The 26,500-nt window shown below is 54.7% G+C and overlaps 1 protein-coding gene across 1 annotated transcript in view; it reads left to right on the plus strand.

Annotated features, from left to right (window-relative positions):
* The window catches only part of KIAA1614 (KIAA1614 ortholog), a 35,437-nt gene extending 11,444 nt beyond the window's left edge, over positions 1-23,993 (plus strand). The window contains exons 4-10 of the mRNA XM_065895650.1: positions 2,078-2,221; positions 9,632-11,142; positions 12,983-13,139; positions 14,721-14,982; positions 18,168-18,295; positions 18,991-19,175; positions 23,800-23,993. Of these exons, the coding sequence (XP_065751722.1) occupies positions 2,078-2,221; positions 9,632-11,142; positions 12,983-13,139; positions 14,721-14,982; positions 18,168-18,295; positions 18,991-19,175; positions 23,800-23,993 (2,581 nt within the window). The remainder of the gene's footprint in view (positions 1-2,077; positions 2,222-9,631; positions 11,143-12,982; positions 13,140-14,720; positions 14,983-18,167; positions 18,296-18,990; positions 19,176-23,799) is intronic.
* Positions 23,994-26,500: the final 2,507 nt, after the last annotated feature.

The raw sequence follows: 26,500 nt of genomic DNA on the forward strand, positions 1-26,500 counted from the left end.
CTCTCCAGGGTGCACCGTGACCGGGAGCTGCCTGCCCCGCTGACCCTGGCTGCCATCTGTGAAGGTAGCTGCTGCTCCCCTCCCTGCTCAGTTTGTTACTGCATGGATGCCTCCAGGCGCCTAAAAAACCCTGCTTTTCTAATCAGTGGAGAAACCAGCTTTGTCTGCCAGGAACCAAAGCAGGGCAGCTGATGAAAAAAAAAAAAAAAATTAACAGCTCCAAGTAGAGGGAGCAGAAAGGAAACAGCCAAGCTGGAAAATGGTTTAAAAACCTGGGGGGAAGGCCGATCTTGGCAGCATCTGGCCAGCTGCCTGGAGCCCTCCTGCCTGCCCACCAGGTCTTGTGACAAATGCCCTCCGACAGCCGGGGAACCACAGCTGTCACCGGAAGGCCCCGAGCGTGCGGGCTGGCAGCCAGAGGCGTTCGGCTGCAGATGCGTCCCTCCCCGGGCTGGTAACCTCATTATCTCTGCTGGCGGAGCCGGAGCCTCGGGGAGCACAGCTGCTCTCGGCAGTGCGTTGGAGGCCCTGCCTGCCCGGGAAGCTGTGCAAAGGGAGGCCTCTCCTCACAGGGCAGCAGGCCTGGAGACTCACTTCCATTCTCTGCCGTAAGCCCTCCTGGTTCCCGAACTGTGCCTGGGCCCTGCCAGGGTTCATAGGCACAGATGGTGCCTTTGTTCTGGCAGTTCTTATTTTTTATCTTGGCCCCAATTGCAGGATTAGGTGCAAATATTGAGAAAAAAAAGAAAAAAGAAGGAAAAAAAAAAAATCATGGACTGCCCAGAGCTTGTCTAAGGTTGTCCCAAGGAGGCCTCAGGGTTGTGCCATTTCCCACTCACATCTCTGTCATCTGTCACCTAGGAAACTACTTGGTACCTTCCCCTTGTCAAGACAAGGCCCCCTTTCTCCAGGTGACACATGGGGTGGGTAAGGCACGGGATTTGGCGGGCTGCGGTCTGGGATGCAGGCCGGGCTGAGCCTCTACCTGCCCAGGTCCTCTTTCTACGGACCCTCCCTAGTGAGGACAGCCCAACATATGTGCAGTGAGGACAGGAGCAGCCACCGGGCTGCGGAAGCCACTCCGCCTCGGCCTGCTCTGGGACCAGGGGCGGGGAGGGGACGGGGCATGTGGAGACACTGGGGCTGGCTGACACCTGCTCTGCTTCACTTGATGTCCGACCTTGAGCGACAACGCACCAGGTGCTCCTCTGTGCTCCGGAGCCCTCATCTGTCAAGTGGAGAGCGCACCTGTCCCCAGCCAGCCTGGCTGGGGAGGTGGGCTCCGGTCAGGGAGAGTCCGGCACTGGCTGCATGTCATTGTCTGGGAGGTGGCCTTGAAAAAGAGCTGCTATCATTTTCTGCAGCTCTGGACTGGCTGGGGAGGAGGCAGCCCATGCGGGAGGCGGAGAGGACTGCTAGAGGACCTTTATTATTATGAACCCGAGCCACTGCTGACTTAATGTGGGTCCAGCTTAATGTCTCTCAGCCCGGGACTGATGCCTGTCGGGATTGGGACTGAGGCCTTAAGAAAATGTCATTCCCTCAGAGGAGCGGCACAGTGACGGGCAGAGTGCTGATTCCTTGTGTCTGCAGTGGGAGCTCAGGATGGTGCGGTGGGAGCTCCAGTGGGTACGTGTGGGTGCAGAGAGAGACAGAAGGAGAGAGGGAGGGGACACGTGTGAAGACCATCTGGCTGGCTGGGCACGAGCCCAGCCCGACAACCCCAGGCCCTTTTCTCCCCCTCCTCCAAGATAACTCCCGCTGTCTACCCAGGGAAGGAACAATAGAATAATCTGGAGACTCCCCTACCCTTTTCTAGATCCTCCTGGGCTCTCTGCCTCCAGTCTCTGAGCAGATGTCCAAGGTGGGCCAGCTCCCTGGTCCCATCCAGAGTCGCTCAGGGCCAGGCCCCAGGCCCCAGGCTAGGTGCCCTCCGTGTGGGAGCTGGACAAGGAAGGCTGCACACGCAGGACTGTTTCTGGCATAGCCACGCTCGACACTGTTAAAGCCCTCCTAATCCGTGTTATTTTCTTCTAATCCCTCCCCCGCCTGCTCTCGCCCATGTGCCACCCTGCAGGTCCTTTAGTCCCAAGCCGGAGCCCGTGCTGAGCCCCAGGCATGAGGAAGCCAAGCATCTGCTTCAGCGAGCCCGCATGAAGGCCAGGACCCGGCCCATCCGTGCCAGCCACGATATTGTGCCCACCCTTGCCCAGGGCAGCCGGTGAGTGGGGCCCGGCTCAGACTGGCCTGGGAGGGCTGTGGCAGAAGAAGAGATGGGATCCAGCCATAATGCCGCTGCTCACTCCTCCCTCCTGTCTGTGTGCGAGTTTTTCCTGTGTCAGGCATTGCTTTCATTCTAGTCAGTCAGCACACCTTTATTGAGGGCCTGCCGTGTTCTGTTACGGAACATGATCCGAGCTCCCTGGAGGACAGAGGTCACGGTCTCCAGGGAAAAAGACGGGCAAATGGATCAGTACGGTTCTGTGGGCGGTGGTGTAGGAGAGGAAAGATGCGTGTGCAGGGCAGGAAGCCTGCTGTAACTCCGCTGGAAAGGACAGGGGAGGCTCCGGAGGGTGTGGCTTGTAAGTTGGGGCTTGAAGGAGACGTAGATGTTCAGATGAGGGCAGATGAGGGAGGCAGGGGTGAGCATCCCGGGGCAAAAACTGAGCAGAAGCACCATGCTCAGGAGTTTGGCCAGGCTGGAGCCTGAGGACATGCTGGGGGGTGCACGGTGTGAAGGCCGGAAGGCTCGGTGGAGGCCAGTCATGGAGGCCTCCAGGCCTGCTGAACAATTTGGATGCCTCCCGTAATAGCTAGGAGCCACCAACGGATTTGAGGCAGGTGGGTAGCACCATCACATTTGCATTTCAGGAAAGCTGTTCTGACCGCAGGGATGGGTTGGATCTGGGGACTCAGGGGCAGTGAGGAGGCTGCACCGTGGTCCTGGTGAGCAGTGATGGGGGCAGGGTGTGGAGATGAGCGATTGCCAGGAGACAGAGCAAGCAGGCTTAATGAGGCAGCAGAGAAGCGGTTAAGACTCTGGAACCAGACCACTGAATTCTGGCTCTGCCACTTACTAGCTGTGTGCTCTTAGGGAAGTCTGTGTGCCTCAGTTTCCTCATGTGCAAAATGGGAATCATACGAGTGCCTGTCTTAACAGGGTTGTTGTGAGGGTTATGTGAGTTAATATATGTAAAGTGTTTAGAACAGCACCCAGCATATAGTGAGTACTATACGAGTGTTACCTCTGACTGTTAATCATTTAATTAACTGGATGAGGGGAGCATGAGAAGGGGAGGCATCCAGGATGGAGCCCAGGGTTCTGACTTGGTGTCTGGAGGTTTGGTGGGGCCTTAGCCGAGAGGTGAAGCCTAGGTGCAGGATCAGGCTTTGGAGGGGTTGCCCACAGAACACCCACTGGAGATGCTTATCAGGCAGTCGGATACAGGAGCTGTAGAGGAGGAGAGAAGTCAGAACTGCGGATTTGGGCATTACCCTGATTTCACGATGCTGGAGCTATGAGGGAGGCTGAGCTCATCAGGGATGAAGAGATGGGAAAAGTACAAGTTCAAGGACGTTCAGACCAGCATTCCACATATGTGGCTACTCCTTGCATGACATCCCATCCCCATCATTGTGCCTGTTCCATGTACAGTGCACCCCAAGCAATCACTCACATGTGGCATTTGCTGGTGCAGCTGGCCCGCGATGAGGCCGCCAGCCTGTGCCAAAGTGCCCCAGGCCCCAGCAGGACCACGGCCCAGGGGGCATTAGAGGCAGCGAGGATTCTCAGTGGAACTGGATCGCGTGCTCTTTGAGGGGATGCTGAGCCCTCTCGTTAAAGGCCGAGTACCTTCCTGGCACCTTTGAGATGACTCCAGCAGGAGCAGAAGGCTGCAGCCTGCCTCTGTGTTCAGTGTCACTGTGACCCCTGGGAGAGGGGCTCAGGAGACCCTAAGTCCTGGCAAGATGTACCAAACAGGCTGCTCTTTATCTCCACATTTTGTACCTTGTCTCCCTCTGGCTGGAGGACACTAGTTAGGGATGGGAGTGGTGCCTCTGAAGCATCCTAACTGTTCTACTCTGCATGTATATGAGGCCTAGAGCCTTAGACTTCCATGGAAACCTCCTGTTCCACTTTCTTCAGGTACTTAGGTGGAGTTGGGGAGCCTCCAAACAGGCAAGACTATCTGCAAGACAGACTGGATGGTGTAAATGTACTTTGGACACTTCCTCTTCCCCACATCACGTCAGCATCTCACGACAACCCCAGTCACTAAGAAGTAGGTTCCCTTTCACCAGGCTCTTCTCCAGCAGCAGAAATGCTACTGAAATGCAAGGTGACCCACTTTAGCAGCTGCTGTGTCCAGAAAAGAATTACTTTGACTTGGCAGCACTGGTGAATCCTCAGAGGGTATAGCTGAAAAATCAATGCCAGATGGCTTGCTGCAAATGCTTCTAAAGGGTACGCTTGTCAGATCGCCCTGGAGAGACATGCTGAGCTAACTTGGAGGTGCCACACAGGCCTGGGGCCTCATTAGATGCAGGAGACCCTCGTGCACCCCCCGAGCCCAGAGGCATCACTCCTTCCAAAGAGCAGGCTGATGAAAAATGATGGAAGAGTGGGGCAGGCAGAGCAGTCTCCAGAAGGTCTTCTTTATCTCGGGTCTAGCTGGAGGTAGCTGGGGCAATCCTGAACAGACTGGCTTTTCCAGGAGGTGAAGAGGTAGAAAGCAGCAGCCGCATTTTCTGGAAGCAAATCAGTGTAGAAATTGAGCAGCTCTTGGAAGCACAACCTCTTGCCATTTGGGGGACAGGAACACCTATGTTGGTGTTCCTCATCCCAGGAGGGCAGAACACATGAGCAAGAGGCAGGGCTTGGGAAGGTGACACCGTAAGTGCTGTTGTCCTGTGTCAGGTAGTGGCCACGTAGGACCGCATGGAGCTTGTGTGGTTAGGACAGCATTGTTGTAGAAAGGGACCTTCCCAAGGAGGCCGTTCAGCTCCAGAGTCTGAGCAGACAGAATCCTCTCCGAGAGGGATGGTTGAGGCACCTGCTGTGCCTACTATTGAGAAGCTCGGCAGGTATGGTGTTTGCTTGCTGCTCTAGTGCCTTATTCGCTCTGTACTTGTCTCCAGAGTCTTCACTGTACCATTTATGTACTGGTCCCAGCACTACTGGTGGAGGCCTCTGGGATTCAATAACTGAGTTCAAGTTTCCTTATGTGATTAAGCTCTCCTGCATCTCTTCATTTCTTCTTTTAGAACAAAAATACTGTTTGTACCTTTGGCATGAATTCCAGGATGGCTCAATTCTCCATCTTGAATGTAAAAGTTAAGGTTGGTAAAGTGGCTGACAGGACCTGGACTTCCTTATTACATTAGGAATGTACTGCCTCGAAAGCTGAGCTTTGTTTTTCCCTCCTGAGAAAGTATAGCCCACATCCTGTCAGCAGAGCAGGGCATCACCCTCTGGGGCTTGGAGGGGGTTGTTGTGTCTAAGCCCGGGTACTGAATCTCCCAGCGGGCCTTTCCTCCACCGGCTGGGCCTGGCTGACCAGGGCATCCTGCCTGTGCAGCAGGGGCAGAGCCTCTGCTCAGTGGGGCTCCTCTTGTTTCTGGGGGGTGAGGTGATGCTGTTTCTCTGCCTAGAGCCTTCCTTTACTGGGCAAAAATGCTCTGGAGAGCTGACCCAGGAACCCCACACGGACAGTGAGCCCACCAGAGTGATTATCTCACAGCCCCTTCTGAGATCCTGACAGGCTCAAGAGATGCAGGTGCAGATGGGGTCCTAGGTGGCAAGGGCACTGCAGTGCTTCACAGTCACTTAAAGAGAATTGTCACAAGCAGGGGGATCAGAGGGACTTCCCCAGCCATGCTGAGACAAGCAGAGAGACACGGTACCCTCCTCACCAGGGGTGAGCCTACTCAGGAGCTTTACATCTCAGCCACAAATCCCTCTCCAAATGCAAGCCCACGACATGACTTTTGGGAGCCCTAGGCACTCTTGCCTTCGTGGGCTCCTTCCTCCACAAACAAAGTTTAAAATTATATTTTATGACCATGCTGGCTTAAAGGTGAATATATTAATATTACATCTGAGAATGTTTTCTTTGATTTAAAAGTGCATTCATTTATTCTCTTTTGACATTAAAAGAACCTAACACATTTTCGTGGGCCCTGGAAGAATCGTGGGTCCCACGTACTGTGGCTCTTGGGCCTAGTGATAAGATGGCCTTGTGTGCATATGGGTTCCAGAAAACAGGATGACTGACAATGCCTCAGTATTCCTCAGAGCAGCCCTTTCAAGCATAGCATCTGCTCAGATCTCAAAGCAGGCAGACCCACTTGCTTCGCAGTAGTTCTTTTAAAAAAAAATTCTCCTGGAGGAGCACCCATGGGGAAATGCTGGAGTCAGGAGTGGTGGTGGCAGGTGTGCAGTCCCCCACTGCCCACTGCATCCCAGGGCGGGGTAAACACCTAGTGAACACCTAGTGTCAGGCTCCAGGAAGGCCCCCAGAGCTTGCACTGTGGCACTTTTCAGCTGCCTGACTTAAGAAGTACTCACCCCACTCCTTGGTGTGAATCGGGGCCTAGGGCACAATGCAGTATGACACAGCAGGACCTTGGCTCTAGCTTTATTCTGCCGGCTCAGCAGTCATGGTTGGGTGAGCACCAGCCCGTCTCCTGGTGTGACCAGAGGCCTGGGGTCCAAGATTTGCGGTTGTAGTGATCTGACATGGTACAGGTGAGTGAGTGCCTTAAGCTCTCGGCCCTAGCTGGTTGCCACGGAGCTTTGCAGGGAATCAGTCTTGGACAATTTAACTCTGACCTCTCATTCTGTCCCATGACCCCCAAGGGTAGCCTCTATACATCATAGTCCACGCCATCTGCGATCCAGATCATTCCAACCCATCAGGGCTGTGAGACTAGTCAGTGGCTTGGCTATCGCGGCAGCCACGGAGGGGGATGATTAGGAATGGCCAGTGACACCCTCAGAGCCCAGGCGAACACATGTTCATCTGAGTCGGACAGGCAAGACCATTTATCCATACAGAAAGCACAGCCTGGAAGAACACACTGTCCAGTCCAGTCAATGCCACGTATAGTTAGAGAAGTCAACCAGTTCAGTGGCTGCTCTCCCCACTGGTTGGCATGTTTTAACAGTAATTGTTAAACATGGATGTATTCGTCCTGCTAGTGTCTGAACACTTTTCCTTTTAATTGCATACCACATCTGTCTTTCTGTTGCAGCTGTGAATTTGGTGAGGAAGGAACTCACATTAAGGCAGCCTTTTTGAGAGCATTGGCATCCTTCCTCCAGAATCACTGAAGCATCCAGTTAGAGGAAGGATTAGTAAATCAACCAATCACTCACATACATTTCATTTATAAGAAGTTGGAGTGTCAAGACAGGCTTGAACAAAATGTGCTAGGAATAGGGTATAGTTAGGGAAGCCTTTGTAGGCGCTCTGAGGACTGAAAGCAGTAACGTAACACATAAAGTATGCCGGCATAGATAACTGTCTACGTGGGTGCTCTTCTCGGTAATTGGAAAGAAGTAGCAGGTCTCTAAAATCCAGGCCCCTGTCTCCAGACAGCACTTGACCATTAGCATGGTCAATGTCTAGTTCTATTTTCGTGGCTCCGTGAGGGAGAAAAAATTCCTGCAACTTTCCTTTCCCAGCTGTTCAGGTGCTGGTCAGCCCAGGAACTGGTCTTGTGTGGCCTCTCCTTTGTAGAAACGAGGAGGGGTCACGTGGTCATGGCAGTCCCTTCCAGCCCTGACATCTTCTGAGTCTCTGATGACGAATGGCATGGGTAATATACATCTTGATGTATATTAGTCAGGATGTATATTAGTCAGGAAGATGTATCATCATCAAGATGTATATTAGTCAGGGTTCTCCAGAGAAGGAATCAACACGATGTGTGTTTATATATGGAGAGAAAATTTTATTTTAAAAAAATTGGCTCATGGTATCATGGAAGCTTTTTAAGTCCAAAGTCTGTAGGGTAGGCTGTCAGGCTTCAGACCCAGGCAAGAGTTGCAGCTCAAATCCAAAGGCAGTCAGCTGGCAGAATTCCTTCTTGCTCAGGGGAGATCAGTCTTTGTTCTATTAAGACCTTCAACTGATTGGATGAGGCCCATCAAACCATGGAGGGTGATCAGCTTTATTTGAAGTCCACCAGTTTAAATATTAATCTTATCCAAAAAAACATCTTCACAAAAACATCAAGAACAATGTTTGATCAAGTATAATAGTGTTTGACCATGGCCCAGCCAAGCTGACACATAAAATTAACCATCACACGTGGTATCTGTACACAGGTAAGATTTAATACCTAGGAATCAAATGCAGTCAGGTTAAGAAGAAAGATTCCAGGAGACAGTGGCAGGAGGGTTGCGTGAGGTAGATGGGGTGGAGGCCTTACAAGTGGGTGGTGGGGGACAGAGCTGGAGAGGAAGGCAGAGAGGGATGTGGAGGGCCTGTACTTTTACCCCAAAGACTGTGAACTTGATCCTGTGTCCCCCTTGAGAGATGGTGTGATGAAGCTTTGCTCCAGGAGGACCAGTGAATAAGAGGCCACTGCAGGGGTCCAACGTGAGTGACAAAGAAGTGAGAAATGTCAGAAATGCTGTGAATCCCAGCCACTCAGCGGTAGATTGGTGGGGAGGTGCTGTGAAAGGAAGGGAGGAGCATTGGCTTTACTTAGGTGGCCTCTGATAGGAAATGACCTGTAGGCCTGGGTCCATTTGCACAGGGGTCTGAACCTCAGGTTGCCTGGCTCTGAGAGGCCCAGTGTGAGATTTGTGCAGGTATTTTCTTGAGCTGAGCAGGACTTGACCACCAGCCACAGTGTCTCCCAGAGCAAAGGTTGATGACAGACCGTGAGGACTCTTCCTAGCACAGTAATTGTCATCACAGCTTTTCGGGGCAAGCGTGTGTGTGAGGGCCTGGGGAGGGGCAGGTACAGGAGGGGTTGTTGGAACAGACAAGGTGGAGAGACCAAGAAGAAACACCAGTGTCACTCTGTCTAAATTTTGTCCAAGCAAGATGATTAGGAACCCTGAGTAGATACTTTTGAGAGCAGGAATGTTTAGAAACACTGACTGCGGGTCCTACACAGTCTCCATGGAGACTTAAAGTATGCTCTTCCCATTAAAACTTTATAAAAAATACAGCATTGCCACAATTCATCCCAATTCACCAGATGCCCATGATGGCCAGGCTCACTTCTTCTCCTAAACACACACACACACACACACACACACACACACGAGGACTTCGGTATCATCCTTCTGTACAATCCTGAGTTTAACAGTGTTTCATCTTAACTCAGGCTGAGCCAGGCAGCAGAGGGAGAGGCAAACGTACAGAAGGTTGCGTTCACTTTGCTCACTTTACTTAGTGCTGTGTTCAGGAGCAGGGTGCACCTGTAAGCTGCTCTGCTTTGCTGCCCGACTCCGGAGGAGCCTGACTGGGGGCAACTTTGGGTTGTAGTTCCACTGAGCACAGTGGGAGACTGTACCCCAGGGTGGAGCGGGGCTGGTGGGTGCCCAGCGGGGAGTCTGTACCTTCCTCCCCTCTTTCTGCCCGTGACCTGTCTCCTCCTGCCTCCCCATCAGAGATGGGCGGAAAAGCCCAGCCTTGGACCCGAGGATGACCCTTGCCTGCAGAGACAACCTCCAGAACGGGAACACGAGTGACTCCTCCAGCGGGGAGTCCAGCAGCGGGCAGTGGCCGAAGCGGGCCTCCTCCCCATCCCACGTCCGCTTTGAGGATGAATCAGCCCGCGACGCCGAGTCCCGCTACCTCGAGCGGCTGCAGCAGCGTCAGCGCCAGGTGCTGAGCACCACGCTGCAGCCGGCGGACCAGGGCCCCCTGCGCTCCAAGCCCGACCTCGCCGACTACGTCCACGGGGGCTGCCGGCGCCAGGACGCAGGCGCAGGGTCTCTCCACCCGCTGCTGGGCGGGCTGGAGCCCCGGGGCCTTCCCGCGCCGCCGCTCGCTCAGGGCAGCGAGAGGAGGTGCCGAGCCTGCGGCCACTGCATCGCCCCCGACCCGAGGGTCCTCCGGGAGCGCGAAGCCGCCTGCGGGATGGAGGGGGCGTTGGCGCAGCTCCGCAGCCCTCGGGGCCTGGGCGGGCCCCTCCGGCTCTTCCCTGCCGAGCCTGGACTCTACACCGAGTGGATCCGGGAGACGCACATCGGGGGCCAGGCGCGCCCCGAGGAGGTAGACTCGGCCCTGGACAGCACGGACACCTCCGACAGCTGCAGGACCGACAGTGAGGAGGCCGGGACCTCCCAGCCCAGTAGGGTCCGCGGCAGCAGCCCCCGTCTCCGGGCCTCCAGACCTCGGGGAGGCCAAAGGTTGTTCGGAAAGGCTGAAATGGGGCCGCTCCGGAGCCCCCAGGCCCCGCACTACCTGCCTGGGCTGGAGCTAGTGGAGGTGTTGGATGAGGTGACAGAAGGCATGGGACAGACGCCTGAGGGGACTTTGCTCCCCAGAGAAGATGCTTTCTCTAAGCCTCTTGTCCAGGACTCTAAGAGGGCTTCCCTGGGGTCCCAGCCTGGACCAGGGCTGGAAAATCACTGGGCTCAGCCCATGGATTCCCGGACAGCCTATGCCATCGCCTCTTCCGTGAAGGTGGGCTCCTCGGGGCCAGGCAGACAAGCCCAGGTTGTAGACAGCCAAGAGTCTCTGGGAACTGACTCCCTGAATCAGAGCCACACAGAGCCCTCTGCCCCCCACCAGGCCCAGCAGCCAACCGCTTCCCTCTCCCCCGAAGGCTGGGTGCCGACCCCTCCCTCTTCAAAGAAAACCACCTCCCCTGTGTCTCACAGGAAGGCAGCCCTGGCTGGACTTTGCAGGCCGGGTGACCAGGGAGAGCCTATGGACACCTCTGTGCCGTCTTCCAGAAGCCTAGTTCCCAGGGCCTGTGAGCTCACCCGGCCGCAGCCCCAGCCCCGCAGCCCCTGTGTCACGCGCCCCCTGCGGGCCCCGTCCACCAGTCACTGCGACAACAGCACGCCCCAGGGGCTGCAGGAGCCCTGGGGAGAAGCCATCCTCGCGGGCAGTGGGGAGAAGGGCACCTACAGCCAGAAGCCTGCAGTACCGCCGGAGGACCATGGAGATGGTAAGGGATTCCTCTGGGGCTAGGGCAGCCCTAGACCAGAGGCCACACACAGGCTGGGTCTGTGGGCCACCAGGCACTCTGAGTCTTCACGTACTGTTCATCTTAATAGATGACACACCCATGTACTGTTCCTATGGCAGCCCCGAGGAGCCCCCAGAGCCGCGGCAAATGTTGGGGAAGCTGGCGGGGGTCCGTGGGCTGGTACAGGATTCCACATCAGCCTGGAGGCGGATTAGCCAGCTCACCCTGGGGGCGGCGGTAGTGGGAACCCTGAGGTGTGTACAGGAGCTCCAAGCTCTGTGGCTGCCAGAGGCCTGGGCTTTAAGGGAATTTTGCTACCAACAGAGCAGGAAGAAGCAGCAGCTCCAGGATTTACTAAGAGCAACAAACGCCAAATAATCACACGGCTAACGTCTTTCTGCTTGAAGGTCGTCCTTTCATTCATTCACTCATTCATTCAGTATTGACTGAACACCTGCTACAGGCCAAGCGCCATCCTAGGCCCTTTGGGGGATGCATAAATGAAGTAATTCAGCAGGCATCCAGCCCTCGAGACCTCCTCCATGTGGCGAAGCAGACGTGCTGTCCGGGTGCCCAGTGGGCAGAGCTCCTACAAACAGTGCTGGGGTCGTTCTCTGGTGCCCGAGCCCTCCTACATCCCCGAGCCTGCTGGGCAGGCTGTTAGGTTTCAGCAGCAAAGGCTGCTGAAGGATAGAGGGTACCACCTCTGCCCTTGGAAGGGGTCCTCATATCACGGGCAAATCCTGAGCATTGGCGGCCCTTGGGCTCTGATCCCCGATGTTGTGATCTGAGGTGAGCAACTCAGCCGCTCACCCTTAGGCAGAGATAACAGGCCCGACATACACAGCCTTGCCTTCCTGTGTCTGCGGCTCTGGCAGCCCTGGGGCTGTGATGGCTCAGGGTGGGGGGGGAAACCAGGGCTTGGAAACAGAGTGGAGGAGAAGAGGGCAGAGAGGTGACAGGCCTTACTGACCTTATTGCGGATGTGGATGCTGAGCGCCCCCCTGCTCTGCCCCGGGTGTGCCGGCCACACGCTCCACTACATGCGGGGAGCAAACACTCTTCCCCTCCTTCCCTTGCTCACACGAACCTTGAGGAAGCAGGCCCCACCCTGAGCTCCCGCCTGCCCTGTGCTGAGGTGTGGTTTTCCTCCGTCGGGTGGGCTCTAGGCTGGCTGCTGGCTGCCCCTACCCACTTCCTACGGGGCGTTTATTCTGAGAGCTGCAGACCTTTCTGGGCAGCCTGGCCTTCACCTGCTCGAGACCTGGAGCAGAGGTCCAGGTGAGGCTCCTCCTCTCATTAGCCAGGAGGTCCTGGGCTCCTCCTCTGTAACCTGAGAAGAATGATAGAACCCATCTCCTAGGAACCCATGAAATAGTCTCTGTAGGGCATTTAACTCATTGTCTAGAACTTCACACGTGCTCCAAAAACGGTGGCTATCTTTTAGCTGTTAGATGTCACAGCCAGCAAGATTGCGGTTTTTGTCCCGGGAATACAAAATCCGCCCCCCACCCCAATTATCTCTTGCTATAGGAGGGACATGGCTTATCACAAGCAGCCCTTCATTTCACAGATGTTTATTTCTCATCTGCTGTGCACGAGGCGCTGTGCTGGGGGTGATGGGGTTCAGCAGGAAATAAGACCCCTCCCTGCTTGGCGTGTGTCTCACCACTGTCTCCACTGCTCTCATGGGGCTCCGACTTCTCTCCATCTTCCTCTGGTTCTCCTGCCTCTGTCGTTGGGTTGGGAACGTCCGCCCCCCGCCCATGACCCATGGGGATGGATCAGTGACACAGGAGGGTTGCTGTGGCTGTTGCAGGAGGACTCCAGGGCTGTCTCACCTCAGCAGCTGTTGGCACCATCAGCTCCATGGGCATCACCTTCTCCCCGGCCTCAGAGGAGACAGAGTCCGGCCAGGAACCAGAGGGCGGCCTGCAGAGGACAGAGCCGAGTTCTGTAGGGCGTGTGTCATCCCGGTGAGTGACAGGAGCAACAGCCCTGATGCAGGAGGTGGGGGATTAGGGCGCTGGGTGGGGAAGGAGATCCCCTGGAGTGGCAGCGTGATAAGCTGACTACTCCCCATCCTCGGGGGACTCCTAGACTAGGTGCAAGCGTGGCACCCCAGCACTCCTTTGCCAGCGCCGTTCAGTCTAGTGTATGTGGTTATTCGCTCACTGAGCTTTCATTGAATGGCCTGAAGCTCCAGGCACTGTGCTAGGCACAGCTGTGCAGACAGTCCCAGCTCTCGAGGTGCACCCAGGATGGGCTCTCCGTCTGAGAGGACTTGCTCCTGACTCTGGGCTGGGAAACAGCCCGGCACTCATGTTTCCATGCTCTCCTCTAGCACTGAGGGTCTGAGTCCTTGCTCTGGGGCCTCAGAGCCTTGGTGAGCTGGTCCTCTGGCCGGGCCTTCTCTTCTCCACTACGCACCATTCCTGGTGACATGTAGCCCAAGGCTTCACATGCCACTGAAGCCAGATCTCCAGCCCCGTGTGCTCCCCAGAACTCCAGATTCGTGTATCCAGCTCCCCCGACATCTCCACTGGGATGCCTGAAAGGCCTAGTGGAAGTCTCAATCACTCTCGACAAAAGCTGCTTCCCCGGGTCCTCCTCCCGGCAAACACACAGCACACGGCCATCCACACAGGTGGCTCCTGCAGCCACCTGGACGGCATTTCTCCTGGTCTCAGTGCACTCCTTCTTCCTGTACAAATCTAATGGTCCCTACCTGCTCTCTGCCTTCCCTCTCGCCCCTGCAGTTCCTTCTCCATACTGCAGTCCGAGGTATCTTTTTAAAACCTTAATTAAATGGTGTCATTTCTCCTGCTGAAACCCCCCAGTGGTTTTTCCTCTCATTTGGAGTAGAATTCAAACCCCTTACCTTGGCTTATAGCACTCAGTGTAATCCGGCCTCGGCCCACCTGTCTGACCCCATCTGACCCCTCTTTCCCCCCTTGCTCATTATGTTGGAAGTCCTGTGGACCTGGCCCCATTATGTCCTTGAACCCACCACACACTGAGCCTCTTCCTGCCCAGAGCTGTGATTCCAGCTGTTCCCTTGCCCTGGAATTCTCACCTCCGGGCTCCTTGCTGCCATTCAGCCCTCGGTTTAAATGTCATCTTCTCAGAGAGGCCTTCCCCGGCCACCGTGTCACTCTCCGCTTCACCCTGCTCATCAGTTGCTGGTGGGTTTTCTCCTTTGTTTACTACTCTGTTGTTTGTAAGCTCCCGAGAGTAAGGGTCTTGCCTGTCATGTTTATCACATACCCCAGTTATCTGCCAAGAAGAGGCCTAGAAGAGGTTCTGAAGAAATGTTGGATGGACGGACGATTGAGTGAACCCACAGTTGAGTGTGACACCAGGGGTCTTGTCTGAGCTTCTCCCTAAAGTCTACCCAAGCAGAGCATCCTTCAGAAAACCGCGCGGCCTTCCTTTCTGCAGCCTGGCTGTCACTTCCTCAGTGAGGCAGTGGTGTGGGCCCATCTGGGGCACATGGGATGGGCCCTTGCCTCCTCCAGCCCTCTCCCACCCACCTCATGTCCATCTTTGCGTTTCAGAGCATTGCCAGGGGTCAATGTGGGACCCAGCCTGCCCTCAGCTGCCCCTTCTGACAAGAACAAGAAAAGCAGCGGCAGCATCTCCTCCACCCTGGGGCTGAAAAAGTTCTTCTTGGCCCTGACAAGTCAGGGCACAAGGCCCAAGCTGGGCAAGTCCCGCAGCTACAGTGTGGAGCAGCTGCAGCCCCCTGCGCCCAGCCCGGCTTCACACACCAGCGCCCCCAAAATGAAGAGAGCCCCATCGTTACAATCCCTGCATCCGGTGAGTCCCAAGGGCCCAGCCGAGGGGTGTGTGAGGCCAGTGGGGGTGTAGCCACCATTGGAGTGAAAGGTGGAAGGAGGAAAGAAGTGCTGAGGGTGCTGCCCAAGGAGTCCCAGGTGGAGAAAGGGAAGCTACTGGCGTTCCCACAGTCCATCCGTGAGACATGGATTCCCTGGACACAGTGGGAGTGGGCAGCACCCAAGCTTCTGTCCTTCCACCCCGCTGCCCGAGCCTGGGCTCATCCTAGACCCCCGCCCTCACTCTGCCACCTCTGCCCAGTCCTGGTGTCGACTGCCCGATCGTTTTGGAACCTTCTCCATGGCCACAGCCACTCTTTAGTCTAGCACAGATCACTTCCCACCAGGATCACCTCAACGGCCTCCTGGCGAGCATCCCTGCCCCGTCTTTCTCCACGTGGTTTTCAGAGTGGTCCTCCTAGTGTGCAAATCTGGCCTTGCCATCCCCTCGTTGAACACCTGCTGTTGGTCCCTTATCACCCCCAGGATAAAGTTCAGGTCACTTGACATTGCCAAAGGGTTTCTGTGATCTGACTGCATTCATCTCGTCACTCTTCTAACACTTGACCCCATTTATCCTTGACTTTGCAGTTCTGTAATCAGGCCACACAGTCTGACTTTGAACCTTCACCGGAAATGCTTTTCTCTACCTACTAATGTCTGCTCATCCATCAACACTGAAGGCACCGCCTTCTCCAGGAAGCCACTTCCAGTCCCTCCTTGGGCTGAGCTGGGCACCTCTGCTCTGTCTTCCCTTCTCATCCTGTGCTTCCCTCCTTCACGGAACTTGTCACTTAGTATTTTAACTTTTGTCTGTGTCCCCTCGGTGGAATGTGATTCCCTGCAGAGACACTACTTGATCTTTATATTCCAAATATTTAGGATGATGACTAGTATGGTAGACATACTCAATACACAGTGAATGAATGAGTGAGTGAGTGAGTGAATGCAGGGCAGCCTGCTAAAGTCCCCCCTCCCACGTGCTAGAGGATAAACCAACAGCAAACCAACAGTAGCACCTAACTCTCAGCTATGTCTCTGGAAGTGCTGTTCTAATCCAGGTGTTTCCAGGTATTATGTCTGTTCTTCTCTTCGCTGCTCCCTCCCCTGGGCAGAACGAAGCAGGCGATTGGAGTTTGGGGCACTGGAGCCTTTCATTTTTCAGGCTGAAGCAGGGAAGAGAACGCAGGCTGAATGAAAATTCCATTGGTTGCCTTGCACCCCGTACAGAATATTTGCTGGATGAATGAATGGAAGACAAAGAAACAAAAGCAAAGCCATCTCAAGCTGGGGACAAAAGCCTAGAGTGGCATTGTGCTCCAGGAATTTGCTGCTTTTCTCAGGAAGTTAGATTTGTCCCCAGTGTGTCTGAGCCGTGGTGCCAGGATGTATGGCCATCAAAGCTTCAATCTCTGTAAGCCCGAGGGAAATGACAGCCCATTAGTGTAGGAGAGGGGTTATGGGCGATGTAAGCCAAGTGGGCAAAGTTAGGAAGTAAGCTGGCCAAGAAAGAGTGGGAGCAAGTGCCAGGAGGACTGCACAGCAGAAAGAATTGTTCAAGAACTGAAAAAAGACCATGAAAGAAGACTCCATCTCAGCCTGGTATATTCATGACATAGCTCAGGGTGAACACCTTCCTGTTAGACTGTTGTATTGACAGGTGTGTGTGGTGAGAGGGTGGATGGCTGCTGCCCTGGCTTGGTTTTCCTTTTGCCCTTCTGAGTGGGCAGTGAGCACCTTCGCCACGTGGGCTGCTCCCACATCCTCTAGTGGCTATGGCTCTTTGACCTTTGCACCTGCATCTGGAAGGCTCCTCCCTTCTCCCCTCCCCCGTTTCCCTGGGGAATGCCTGCTTATCTTTCCATTCTGAGTTGACTTCTCCCAGAAGGCCCTCCGGAGCCCTGAGGCAAGGTCAGGGCCCCCTCTTAAGCTTCTTGATAATACGTCTTCCTGAGAGCACGGATTTCCAGTGTGATAAATAATGTGTGCGGTATTTGTTTAAAAGTCGGCCTCTTGGGCCTCCCTGGTGGCGCAGTGGTTTAGAGTCCACCTGCTGATGCAGAGGACACGGGTTCTTGCCCCGGTCCGGGAGGATCCCACATGCTGTGGAGCGGCTGGGCCCGTGAGTCATGGCCGCTGAGCCTGCGCGTCCGGAGCCTGTGCTCTGCAACGGGAGAGGCCACAACAGTAAGAGGCCCGCGTACCACAAAAAAAAAAAAAAAAAAGTTGGCCTCTTCCTGCCTCCCACCCCCACCCTTGGAATAGCCTCCTCACTGGGTCAGTTTCTAGAACACAGATCTGACCTTGTAACTCTTCTGATTAACATCACTCAGTGGCTCCTCATCAGGTCATATAGGGTCCTTCTGGGCGTGGCCCCTTGGCTCCAGCCTGTCTCCCATCACCTCTGCAGCCCAGCCACCTAGACCATGAGTATGTTCCAGAATATGCATGCTTTGTCCCATCTCTCTCTGTCTGCATCTGCTATTTCTTCTGCCTGGAACACCCCACCTCCGTCTTCACCTGGAGAGCTCATGCTTCAGGCCCCGCCCAGGCGTCAGCTCCTCCAGTGCCCTGGAGCCTCCTGAGCTGAGTCTGTCTCTGCTTCCCTGCACAGCGTTGTCCGTGCTTCTAGCCTCACACTTACAACATGCATTTAGGGCTTTTGACCTGTCCATGCTCATCTCACCCCCATCATGGTGCGAACTCCTTGAGGGACTTTCGTCTTGTCCATCTTTTTAATGCACAGCGTTTTAAGGTGCATACTTGATAAAATTTTTAATGTCAGCAATCATAAAAGGGATACTAAAGAATCACAAACTATTTAAGATTTTAATTCTACAATTGTGTTTATTATTCTGTGATTGATTTCACCCTTTTTTCATAATCAAGGAAAAAATTAGATTTTCTTAATAAGTGAGATAATTAGCATTACCCTATTCAGTTTTTATTTCAGCCCAAAATTTTTTTACTTTGAAGCTTCAAAACGCCTACATAGGCCCATCTCCTTAAGTAAGTTATGGTTATTCCTGTTAAGCACTTTGAAGTAATGACAAAAGCTTATGCCATTACTTTCTTAGCAGGCTCTCAGGTTCATGGTTGGGGTCCCCTCTCTGTCAAGCCCTTGCCAGGTGGCTTTTCTCACCTGCAATATTGGGCCTTTCCCACTAGGTGTCACCCTCTCGCCAACGTTGGAAAGCTGCCTCTTTTCAGAACCTCCATTCTCTGCTGAGTGGCAAGGTGGACCGGTCCAACCTCTACCTGGTAGGGGAGCCAGGGCATCACAATGCAGCTGACAGGTAAGAGTGGGCAAGTGGTTTGGAGCATAAACCCAGGGCATGGACAGTGGAGCTATATGCTTAACTCCTTCCTGCCTTAGCAGCACGGCCCGAGGGGGGTCCCTTTAAAAGAGAAAGTGAGGCTGACTACCTGTGCCTCAGTTGCCTCAGGGGTCTTGGAGCCCATTCCTCAGTGCCCTTGTCCTGTGCAACTGGACAGGGGTTGGGGTTTCTGTAGAGTTGGAAGGTTTGATTCCTCCGTCCCTCTACATTTTGAAATCAGAATGTTCAGGGAGCTTCCTTAGCCCAGCTAAAGATCTTACTGAAGATCCAGAGACATGGCCCCCAAAGAGGCCCTCGCCCTGTGACCCTGCCTAGAGAAATCCACCCTCTCTGATGAGACCTGCTAGGCTAGCTGCTCTTACCCGGGGCTCCATGGAGGAACTTCAGGGGGTCCATTAACTCCTGGAAGTTTTATGTAAAATTAAAGCTTTCAGCAGATTCTCAAGAGAGATCTCTGCACCTAAAAAGGTTAACAACCACTGCTCTTGGGGGAGGGGCTTCTGGGTCTGCAGCGGGCTCTGCGGAGCCTCAGACGGCTGTGAGAACCCGCCAGGCTCAGCCCTGGCTCGTGGCATCCACCGTCTTTCAGCCAGGGAGGGGCTGGGCCCCAGTGCTGGCTCTCTTCACCCTCACTCGCCTCCGGCCCCTCACAGGCCAGCCAAGGCGCCGCCCCGGCCCTCCCTCAGCGTGGAGGACGTGAGTGCCCCGGGCCTGGCTCGCGCCGTGGGCCGCATGGTGGAGGTGTTCCCGGACGGCACGAGCCAGCTGCAGCTACAGCGCTCCCCGGAGGGCACTTTCGGCTTCTGTGTGGCCTCTGGGAATGGACGCCGGGACTCAGGTAGGCCCCCACCTCCCTTTTCTGGCTCCACAGCCCTGGGGACTTGGCAAACCACTGCAGTGCCTTCTGGCTGTGGTTGTTTCCATTTCCTGTCTTTGGCTGAACAATGAATGAGCTCTGGACTCAGAGAGCCTCTCAGAGAAAGGACTAGAATTCTCCCCTCAAGGGGGTAGAGATGGCAGGCTTGCTCCACTGTCCCTCTGTCCATCTTGAAATCAGAATCTTAATGCCACCTTTTCACTGGAGAGCCTGAGGGAGGTTGTTTGTGCTGGCTGGTTCTCTGGATCCCTTGGATGTGGCTGGTGTGTTTAACTGGTTCCCTTCCGCTAGCTGTGGAGTATGTCCGGGCACGTGGACCGTGGACCGTGCCTGCCTGTCTGTGCATCCAGGCCCCTCCCTCAGGGCTGGCCCCTGCCGGGTATGTTCACATGTATCCTGGCTCCAGGCCCCTGGCTGGGCGGCCTGCTAGGTCTTGATTCATTACTGGCAGGATCAGGGAGGGGCTCTGAACATCCTTCTGCACTCTGGCCAGTTCTCCGCCCTGCCCCATGAATCTTTCAGGGCAAAATGACTTCCCCAGGCCTTTCCCCAAGGTCTGTGGGTCAGAATCCATCACAGGGCAAGGGACCTTGACATACATTTCTCAGTTGAGATGAGGAAGGAAGGAAGACAGACATGCAGGAGTGGGAAGGAGAGGAGAGTGAGGAGGAAGAAAGGGAGAGACAGACACAGAAAGACACGCGCAAAGCTGCCCTGGCTGGGCTGTGCCGCGGAGGGTTTAGTCCTCTGCTTTGATCTCCTAGGTCAAGATGATTTAGCTGGCTGAAATCTGCCTGCTGCCAGACTTGAAGAACAGAGCGAGTTCTTGCGTATGTTCCATCAGTCCTTTTTCAACAATATACGTGAGCACCTACTAGGTGGTTGTAGATACTGGGGATAGAGCAGTGAATGGAACAGACAAAACCCTCATCCTCAGGAGTGCACGTTCTCATGAGGGAGCTAGACTGTATCTACAAATATATATATATATATATACACATATGTTTACTTATATTTATTTATATATTTTATATATACATATAACGTGTTATATGTATGTCAGATGGCGAAGAGTACTAAGAAACAAACACAAATAAAGCAGGATAAGGCCCAAGGGCAGTGAGTATGGGAGTACCGGTGGGGCAGCTTTTCTGAGAAGAGACCCCTGAGCAGACAGACAGTGGAGTGAAGTGAGGGTGGGCGATGTGGTGTCTGGGGAAGAGCGTTCCAGGCAGAGGGAACAGCCAGTGCGAGGCCCTGAGGGCTGGGAATGAGCTTGGCCTGTGGGAGGAACTGCAAGGAGGTCAAGCTGGACAGAGGGGTGAAGGGGAGAGACTGAGCTGAGGGCAGAAAGGTGGGGAGACAGCTGAGCCCAGAAATGGGAGAGGGAGACTGAGCTGAGGTCAGAAGGGGCTTTCTTGCCAGTGAGACAGGAGCCACCAGGCGCTTGGAGCAGGGACTGACGTTCTCTGATTGAACACTTTAACAGGCTCACTGGCTGCTGTGTTGAGAACAGACCCTAGTGGGGTGACGGTGGAGCCAGGGAGACCAGTTTTAGGGCTATTTCAACAGTCCAGGGAAGACATGGTGGTGGCGGCTTAGACTGGGGCGGCTGTGGAGGTGGTGAGAAGTGGCCGGGGTCTGGTTGACTTGAAGGTAGTTCTGACTGTTGGCTGATGATGGAGTTTACATGAGTGCGAGAGGAAGGGAGGATGAGTTTCTCCCCACTCTGGCCCTCAGGAGGGCGCCTGTCTCTCCTCACAGGGAGATGGCCGTTGTGAGCATATGTTGACCATTGCAAAGTGCTCCACGGCCTGTTAGCCACTCTGCCCGTTCCTCCAGCTTCCTCTCTCCTTCGGTGAGGGAGACAGGCTCTCCCAGAGAGGCAGCATGCAGGCATAGCTGGACGACAGTGTGGTTTGTACTCCAGTGCCTCCACTGGCTGTGTGACCTTGAGCAGGTTACTTACCTACTCTGAGCCTCGGGTCTCTAATTTGTAAAATGAAGCTAATGAAACCCTACCTGGAAGAGTCATAAGGAGCATTCAGTGAGGTATATGGGAAAGTGCCTGGCCCATTTCTTCTTCTCCCTCTTCAGAAAAAGAATGTGTATTGCGGGAGTAGAACTCCAGACGGGGGAAGACATGATCTGTGTCATCTGTCAATGTGAGATCATACCCAACTGGCCATTCTACTATGCCCCCCATCCTCCCCAAAAGTCCCTTTAGGCCCCTTTGCAGGCAGTGGGACCCCCTCCCCCCATCCCCTGTCATAGACTGCTGATGGGCAGGGGTCTCTAATGACCAAGAGCTTCCTGGGCTCTGGCCGGGCCCGCTCCCCAGGATGCCCCTCACCTAGTTGGTATAGGCTCTTCCCTGTCCTGCCCGGCTGGTGCCCTGCTCCTGCCACTGCAGTTGGCTGCTGGATGTCACACAGAGCTCCCCTCACACATGGAACATGGCTGGTGCTGGTGCCTCCTTGCCACAGGCCATGCTCCAGCAGCCAAGGGTCACTTCCCCTGGGCCTCAGAGGGGCCGTGAGCTGGGGCGGGTCTGCATTCCTCACTAAAACATCAAGATGCTGGTGTTACTTGCTGGCTATCACATCTGATTCTGTACAGGCATGTGAGAACAGCAGGCTTTGCCTTCTGCTTCTAATTGAATACAACACAGAGATCATACATCCTTAACAAAGGCCGTTTCCAGCAGACGGTAAATGCCTACGATAGCAGTCTTTCTGTCATATTTGTGTCGTGACTTTCAGTTGTGAAACCTACCCCAGGCATGACAGCAGTGTCTGGGCCTCCAGCTGCGTTCTTTTGGGTTTTCTCATCACTCCCGACTGGCATGTTCTGCGGTACAGCAGCCGTTTCTGCCGGCTCCACCCCTGCCCTCCTTACCTGCCTCTCCCCATGCTACCAACACGCAGACAGGGCAGACAAGCTGTTAAAGAACCCAGAAAGAAGAGGGAAAGGATAGGGCAAGGGCTGAGAGAAAAGCCCCGTGCAGCCAAGATGGCAGACAGACCTTGTCAGGAGGGAGCCGGCCTTGCAGGAAAGGCTCAGCTCTGCCAAGAAACACTGAGAGGCTGTTCCGCAGGTCAGACCAGGGAGGAGGAGTATGTCAACAGATCGGATTTGCTACAGCCAGAGCTGCAAACCTTCAGGTGCCTTAGAGGAGGTTTCAATGCACTTTCAAACCCGAATTTCAGAGGGTGGGCTCTGAAAAGCTTGACTTCTATTGGGGCCAGAAGCTCCTGCGGGGCTGAGCGGACCAGAAGATGACCTTCCACTCGTCCAAGACATCTTACAAGGCTTCCAGCTGGAGGCTGGGGGACCAGACGAGATGCTCTTTCAGGTCCCTTCTAAGGAAGCTGATTTTAGGAAGAGGAAGCAGGGAGTCAGGGATGGGCAGCTGCTTAATGTTTCTAATCAGCCAGCCAAGTCCAGGCTGGGGAGCAGCGAGGGTGCTTAAGGCAACGCTAACCTGAGTGAGTCCTGCAGGGGCTGTCGCAGCATAGGGTCCCCACCCTGCAGTCCTCCTGTGGAAGGGCCTGAGCTCTGCACACCTGTGCTCACTCAGTGCGTCCGGGTGGAGGGCACCCAGCTTTCCCTGGAAGGGCCTGTGCTCCCTTACTGTCAGGTGGAAGCAGCTGATGGAGAGTTTGAAAGGTTTTCAGCAGAAGTTGAGGCAAGAGGGGCTCCCTCAGCTGGACCGTCCTGCACTGTGTAGCGAGGGAGCCCAGCCCAGCTGGAGGCTTCCAGAACCTTCCAGAGCCTTCTCCACTGTGTTCCTCAAATTGAACCCCAGGAAAGGAGAAGCAGGTTCTTCCCAGGCTCACCCTACCTTAGAGACCTAGGGAATGGTCCCAGCCAGGTGGGGCCTCTTGGGGTCACTGAGGGGAGAAAGTATGTGTGAAGAAGGGAAAAGTGAGTCACGATGACTTTAAACACGGGGCCAGAATTTCTATGTTTCCTGGGCTTTTGCCCAGAAGCCTCTGAATCCTAAGTAAGGAACCGTATCCGAGGAAGACTGAGGCCAGGGCTAGTCCCAGGCAATCCTGTGAAGCAAACCAGGTTTGGATTTGACCTCAGCCACGTTCGCTACTCCAGTGATACCATCCACCCCCAGCTACTTGAGGGCAGCAGCTGGGTCTTATTTGTGAATCCCACCTAGCAGGGTGCCGGGCATGTAGTAGGTCTTTGTTTCAATTTTTCAACATTTTCCTCCCTATTTTACAATCAAAGCTTATCCCAGAAAAAGATAAGATTAGCTCATTCACACTGGGGTATACATGAATAATAACAGCTTAAAGCATTATTTGTATTAGGAGGATTTTAAAAGAGGAGACAGAGAAATGAAGTTATACCATGGAGGTGGGCACACTGTATCTATTTATAAGGCCAGTTGCAGTGTGAAGTGGAATAATGAGGGAGTGTGTGTGTGTGTGTGTGTGTGTGTGTGTGTGTGTAGTGCCCTGTATGAGCACCTGCCTCCCCTCCACCCCAAACAGCATCCACCTGAGCCTTCCACAGAGCTGCATGTCTTTGATTTGGATTTCCTGTGTTCTCCTGTTTTCCTTTGCAGGGCTCTATGTGCAGGAGATGGCTGATGAGAGCACGGCCAAGCTGTACTCGGGGCTGCTGGGAGTGGGGGATGAGATCCTCGAGGTGAACGGGGCCAAGGTTGCAGGACTGGGCTTGGCTCACATTAGGGAGCTCCTGGCCCACGCGGAGAGCTTGTCGATCCGTGTGCTGAGGCAGAGGCCTGTCCCACGGTGACCCAGAGGTGCCTTTGCCCTCACCGTCACCCCCTTGGAAACTCTGAACCACCCCAGGGGGTGGCTGGGAATGCACTACATAAAGCTGCTTTGTCTACTGAAAATGAACATGGTGGCACGTAACCCCTTGGGCCTTGGCAGGGCTTCTGTGACTGGCCACTTTAGCAGAGGGAAGGAGCCTGTTTGTGTATTTTGTTTGAGGATGTTAATTTATGCAGAACCGGGGAAAAGATATGGGTCTTCCGCCCTGACCAGGCCTGAGGTGTTGTCAACATCTTCCTGCACCTTTGTTGGCAGGGGGAGGGGAGAGATTCAGTGGGTCCTTCGGTTGGTCCCTGAGCATCGCCTTACCCCCAGGTCCCCTCCCACACTGTCAAGGGCTCCCCCAGCCCCTCCCACTCAAGAGCCAAAGAAAGTACTCAGCCATATTGGCCTTGAGCCCGCCTTTTTGAGTCTCATTTCTCCCAGCTCCCATTCGACACCTTTGCTTTTTTTCCAGAAATGGACAAAGTGTCCTGGAGTAACAGCCTTACAGCCATTGACCATATATTCCAAACCCAAAATTAGCACATGTGGTCTGGTGGTAGAACATCTGGGAGATGTTATCTGGTAGTCAGAATATTAGGACATTCTGGGAAATCTTTGTGATATAAGGTTGAAGAAACAAAATGAAACCGAGACCAATTTCAGGGAAGTGCAGCTGTGGCCAGTGGGACCGGCCAGACCAGCCCTGCCCCCCACCACAGCCTGGCCATGAGGACCTCTGTCTTCCTTCTCCTGTGACCTTGGACACGGGCTGCAGCTGGTGCCAAGCTGTCCCCAGCCACAAGCTCTCTGCCCAGACTCCCTGAGGGCAGCTGTAGGTGGGCCGCTGGCAGGGCACGAGCAGCAGGATGGGCTGTCCTGCCTGGGCACATCCACTGCCCAAAGGGTTGGGACTCTCTGGGAGTAGGTGGCTGTGTGTCAGTCTTAAATTATTAAAGAACAACGCTGAAACTTATCCTACTCTGAATTGCTAAATTCTGGGCTGGATGCTCACTTGACCTTCACTAGCCTGGCAGGGGCCTGGGGTGGAGGAGGGGGAGGGGAGGGGAGGGAGGAAACAAGCACAGCAGTGAGCAGTGTTGGCATGCCAGAGGGGGAGGGCTGGGGAGGCCCCTGGGGTTGGGGTGACGCCAGGGTTGAGGCGGAAGCCTGCAGAGACCATCCTTTGGCTGGTGGAGGAGCCTTGGGCAAGGTGCATTTCGGAGCAGGAGACAGAATGGAGCTAAGCGGCCTCGGACAGGAGCAGTGGGGATCGGGGGGGCTTGGAGTGGGCAGCCCAGGGCTGCTTTACAACTGGCTGGGTGCAGGCTGTGCTGAAAACACAACAGAATCAGGTTAGAGTGAGTGTTGCTGCACCTCTCAGCAGGCAAGGCCGCTGAAGGAGACACGTGGCCTGAGAGAAAGAGGATGGGGGAAGGGGTCAGGCAATCCTGTGGAGTGTGTGTGCGGTGAGTGTCCTCCCCTCCTAGGGCCTTATCAGCAGGAGCCAGTTAAAACCCCTCTTTACTGTCCCTGGAGGGTAGGGGGAAACTATGGCTCCCAGAGCCCCCCAGCACTGCAGGATGGGGAGGCTGGGCTGGCCTGGGATGGGATGAAGGGGGGTTGGGGAGGCTCTAGCAGGTGAGCAGGGGGACCAATGGAACAAGTGCTTGGGCCTTCAGGATGTGAAGAGGGTGCTGGGACACCTCAGAGAGCAGCCTGGGGCCCCCAAACATAGAAATAGTCCCACAGCAGAAACTACAGGAGTGGGGAAACCCTAGTGGTTCCCGTACCCCAGCTTGTGGCCTTGTGGTCATAAAACTTTGGGGAAATTTCATGTTGAAAAATGCTTCTGGGGCAAAAAGTCACCTCTGTTTTCTCTGTCTGGTGAGGATGATGATACCAATACCCTGCCTCAGCTGAGAAGAAATGGAAGCGGGGGCAGGGTGCTGGGGCTGGGACTGGGCAGGGAAAGGTCTCTAGGGGGTACTGAGCAGCTGCATCTGTTACATCCCAGGTGGGGGGTCAGGCTCTTGACACATCTTATTTTGTCCTTAAAATAGTCCAGCCTGGGATGTCCCATTTATTGTCTTCATTTACACAGATGGAGAACCAAGTTTAGCAGCAATGGAGGCCATTCAGACCCGCACTCTGACTCAGCGCCCACTCTTCCTACTGCAGCTCGCTCCCCCCATGCCAGCAAAGGCTGGATGCAGCTCGCTCCCCCCATGCCAGCAAAGGCTGGGTGGGAGGGAGGGAGGGAGGCACTCTGAGCTGTGTGTGAAGTACACCTTCCTTGCTCTAATTCCACAGAGGCAGAAGGCCCTCCTTCCTGGGGTAAGATGCTGGGCCCCGACTTGTGCGGGTGGGAGGGGGCTTTGGGTTCTCCAGCCTCCTGTGTGACCTTCCCTATCTGCTCTGCCTCGGGAACTACTGACCTAGAAAGCTATGTCCAGCCCTGCGTCATCCACGCCTCCCACAGGA

Source organism: Phocoena phocoena, chromosome 1 (assembly GCF_963924675.1).
Source record: "Phocoena phocoena chromosome 1, mPhoPho1.1, whole genome shotgun sequence".
In the NCBI taxonomy this organism is placed as follows: domain Eukaryota; kingdom Metazoa; phylum Chordata; class Mammalia; order Artiodactyla; family Phocoenidae; genus Phocoena; species Phocoena phocoena.